We start from the raw sequence: 3,545 nt of genomic DNA, 5'->3' as shown, positions 1-3,545 counted from the left end.
AGTTATTTTACAAGTTGAAGAAGATGCTTGGAATGATTAATTCTACAAGCTTGATTTAAGGGAGGCAATGTTAGAAAATTAAATCAAGAGGTATGCAAATAACAGAAGTTTAGAAAAGTCAAAGACAAAATTCAATTTGAATTCAAAGTGGTTACAAGTTCATGATTCATCACTAAGATTCTACAAACTTCTTGTGCTATCTATCAACTTACATAGATTAGAATTTTCATGAAGCATGGTTAAAGAATTGAAGAAGCAAAGTTTGAGTTGAATACAATAATCATCAATTAGCTAGATATTGCTAGAAGCTAATGTTGGAAGCTTGAAGATTTTTGAAGAACATTCAAGAGAGTAGTATAACTACAACATTCTACAACAATGAAGAAGTTCAAAATCAAATTGAATTAGAATTGAAAGAAAGTTGCACTCATCACCTCCATACTAGAAGAATCATGAAGTGCATTGAAAGGTTCAAGATTGATGACTAAGCTTAATGAAGAATTTTCAAGATGTGCTAGAAATTACTTATTTGAATAGTCAAAGTAAGAAGCAAAGTTGGATAAGTATGTGTATTAAGAAGCTAGTAGAATCATGAACTTTTAGTATAAAACTTTGCCTATATAAAGGCATATATGCCTTATGTATTTTGTGTGTTCCATAATAAAATGTGTATGTTTTGAAATGTGAAAATTCTCTCCTTTGTTTTATGAGTGTTAGTGAGTTTGAGAGATGAAAAATTTGATAGTGTCATTTATATGAGTGAGTGATCCTAGGGCCAATTAGTTGTGGGTATTATACTTACAAATAGTAACCATCGTAAAACAGCCTCAATTAGTGGCAATTGAAATACAACCCTGCTAAATATGATCGATACGGCAGCGCATAGACCATCAATTGTGCCAGTCATATCTTTACCTCTATTTTTGTGGCGGTTTATACAAAGTCACCAGTAAATAATGTCAATATTGCAGTCGTTCATAATATGTCGTGTAACAACTCTAATTTTTGCACTAATGCGAATTTTTCTTAAAATAATATTTTAAAGCGATTAGTTTTATTTTGAAAAATTCGATTTTTACCAATAAAACTAATTAATGGTATTTCTTGATGAGCTTAAAATTACTAACGCTTCATCAAATATTTTTATTCTTAAGTTACTAATATCATTTATATTAATAACTCATATATATTTAACTTTATATATTATTATTATTATTATTCCGGTATTATCTATATTATTATTACTACTATTATTATTACTATATTATTAATTATTTTTTTTAGAAAATAAAAAGAAACAAAAGCCACGTCGTGGCTTTTATATGCAATAAATATATATATATATATGGAATGAAAGGTAAAGAAAAGGGAAAACGTGGCTTTAATATAGGAATGTAAAATAAGAACTTGACAACTCATTAAGCCTTAATCACCACCAATTACTTTCTTTGCTTAACTTTTCATTTCATTCACTAAGCCTCAGGAAAGAGAAAGAATAGAGAGAGACCGAAGCTTTATGAGAGAACCGTAAAATCCTCTAACCTTCCGGCTTCGATTTCTTGTGATTCGTAACTCAATAAAAAATCTAATCTGGTAAAAGTGTTTGTATCTTTCTCCTTTACGTGTTGGCGCTACTTTTGTCCGATGAAAGTCGACGGTGACGTAGTTCCCCTACCCCTTGAGCTTGGCCAACTAGAGTTCTACGAGGTACAGAGGATTCCGGACGTTTTTCCCTTCAGCAGCTCGGTCAGAAAGTTTCTCCAGAGTTTCGAGTATTTCGATTACGTACGAAGGTAGGGTTTTGATAAATTTTCACCGACCAAATGATATTTGATAAGTAAATTGATGTTTGGATTGAGTGTTATTGAGATTTGATTGCATTTCATGCTGAATTTTGTTGATATATTGATATTTTGATGAAGTTGTGTTTTAGTCAGCTCGAGAATGGATAAAATTTTAAGTTAATATTTTGATAAAAAAAATAAAACAGATTTTTGGTCTCGTTGAAGGACAAGATAATAGTTTGGAAATTTTATTTTGAAGGATGTCTTTGTATTTTTATAAAAAGACTGAGGTTATGTTTATAATTATAAACTAAGTTTTGAAAGGAAAATGCTATTTTGAGTTTTTATTCAAAATTACTCTCCATATTAAAATAAATTATTTTCATCAAAGATAAATTATATTGTGGAATGATACAAAAGAGAAGAGGAAGAACGAAAAGTAAAGGAAAGATAAATAAAGGAATCTCTGCAACAGGAGAACAGAGAACAAAGATTAAAGGAATATATAGATTAATGAAATGACTGCCATAGGAGAGCAGATGTGACATTGTTTGGGCCTTAGTGCCAAATGTAAAGTGGGGACACCTACACACTGAGAACTGTTTTCCAGATGTACGCTTATTAATTTGGAAAGTCTCACTGTATGTGGCCTAGCCGTACGACTTATAAGCACATTGTATGCATCTGGAAAACCATATCTGGGACTCGTGCCCGGGTAATGTCGGGAGCGGGTAGGCAACCGACACATGAGCTCATGGCCTGCGTTAGGAATAGACATGCATCATCCTTGTTGCGCATTTGCATTTTACTTGACATTGTAAAATTGTTTGTGATTGTCTTCTTGTGTTTATACATTCCTTAATGTTATTCTGAATTATAGTTACTAGATATTTCTTTGTGACACTTGTATATTTTGTTGTGAATTACTTGAACTGTGGTAATCCTGACTAAACTAACCACCCTCGACCCTACTAAGAACCCCCCAGTTCTTACCCCTTCTCTTCCTCCCCTTCAGATGGAGACCGGAGTTATATTTTACGAGATGGACCCTCCCTATATATACGAGGATATTGTACAGCATAGGTTTTATGTAGTAGCTGCAGAGATTAGGACTCGTATGTACATTCTGCGTGATCATCCTTTCAGCCACCCGATTGACACTCTAGAGTTTAACCCCGACATGCCCTATGAGTTCCCACTGCAGTGGCTCCACCCAGATGCTCCATTTTACCCGTTTCATGATGGGCCGGTGCCTCACCAGCATCCCGATCAGCCTGCAGATCAAGCGGACCCTGAGCCTAAGCCCATGGAGGAGCATTTTCCAGAGCCTGTACCGGAGGAGGACATCCCAGTGGAGCAGATCTCAGTATTTTCATCCGAGCCATCTTCTGAGGAGCTGCTCACCGCCTCTATGAGTGGACCGGTGAGTGCTGGTCAGACCAGTAGCACGAGTGCCAGTGCCCCTCCCGAGATTATAGAGATTTCCGATGATGAGGACGAGGATCCTGAGGAGTGTTCTGATGTGGTTGTGATCTCCTCTGACGATGACAGCTGAGTCTTGGGAGCTGCGGTTGTGCCTTTTGATAGTTTTTTTGTGTTAGCCTAGCTTTTGTGTTAATCTCTCACTTTTGGTCAGACTCACTGAGAGAGTAGGGTGTACATAGTTGACTAGGTTAGTTCGGGTGCCAGCTTAGGGGTTTTCTATATGGACCAGGGCCCGGAGTGTCATAGTAGTAATTCTGGACGGTTGTATGCTAACTC

General features: G+C 35.7%; 1 protein-coding gene across 1 annotated transcript; it reads left to right on the top strand.

The window, feature by feature from the left end:
* LOC110270680 lies at positions 1,720-3,478 on the top strand. The gene is made up of 2 exons (XM_021120184.1): positions 1,720-1,793; positions 2,800-3,478. Exon 2 carries the CDS (start codon positions 2,800-2,802, stop codon positions 3,337-3,339), a length of 540 nt encoding a protein of 179 aa, XP_020975843.1. The 5' UTR covers positions 1,720-1,793; the 3' UTR covers positions 3,340-3,478.

This window comes from Arachis ipaensis, chromosome B04 (assembly GCF_000816755.2).
Source record: "Arachis ipaensis cultivar K30076 chromosome B04, Araip1.1, whole genome shotgun sequence".
NCBI classification, from domain to species: domain Eukaryota; kingdom Viridiplantae; phylum Streptophyta; class Magnoliopsida; order Fabales; family Fabaceae; genus Arachis; species Arachis ipaensis.
Note: the sequence above shows the minus strand (reverse complement) of the source record. Positions and strands in the feature narration are given on the sequence as shown.

Coding starts and splice junctions, on each gene's coding strand:
- LOC110270680 (XM_021120184.1), top strand. CDS start 2,800: ATGGAGACCGGAGTTATATTTTACGAGATGGACCCTCCCTATATATAC.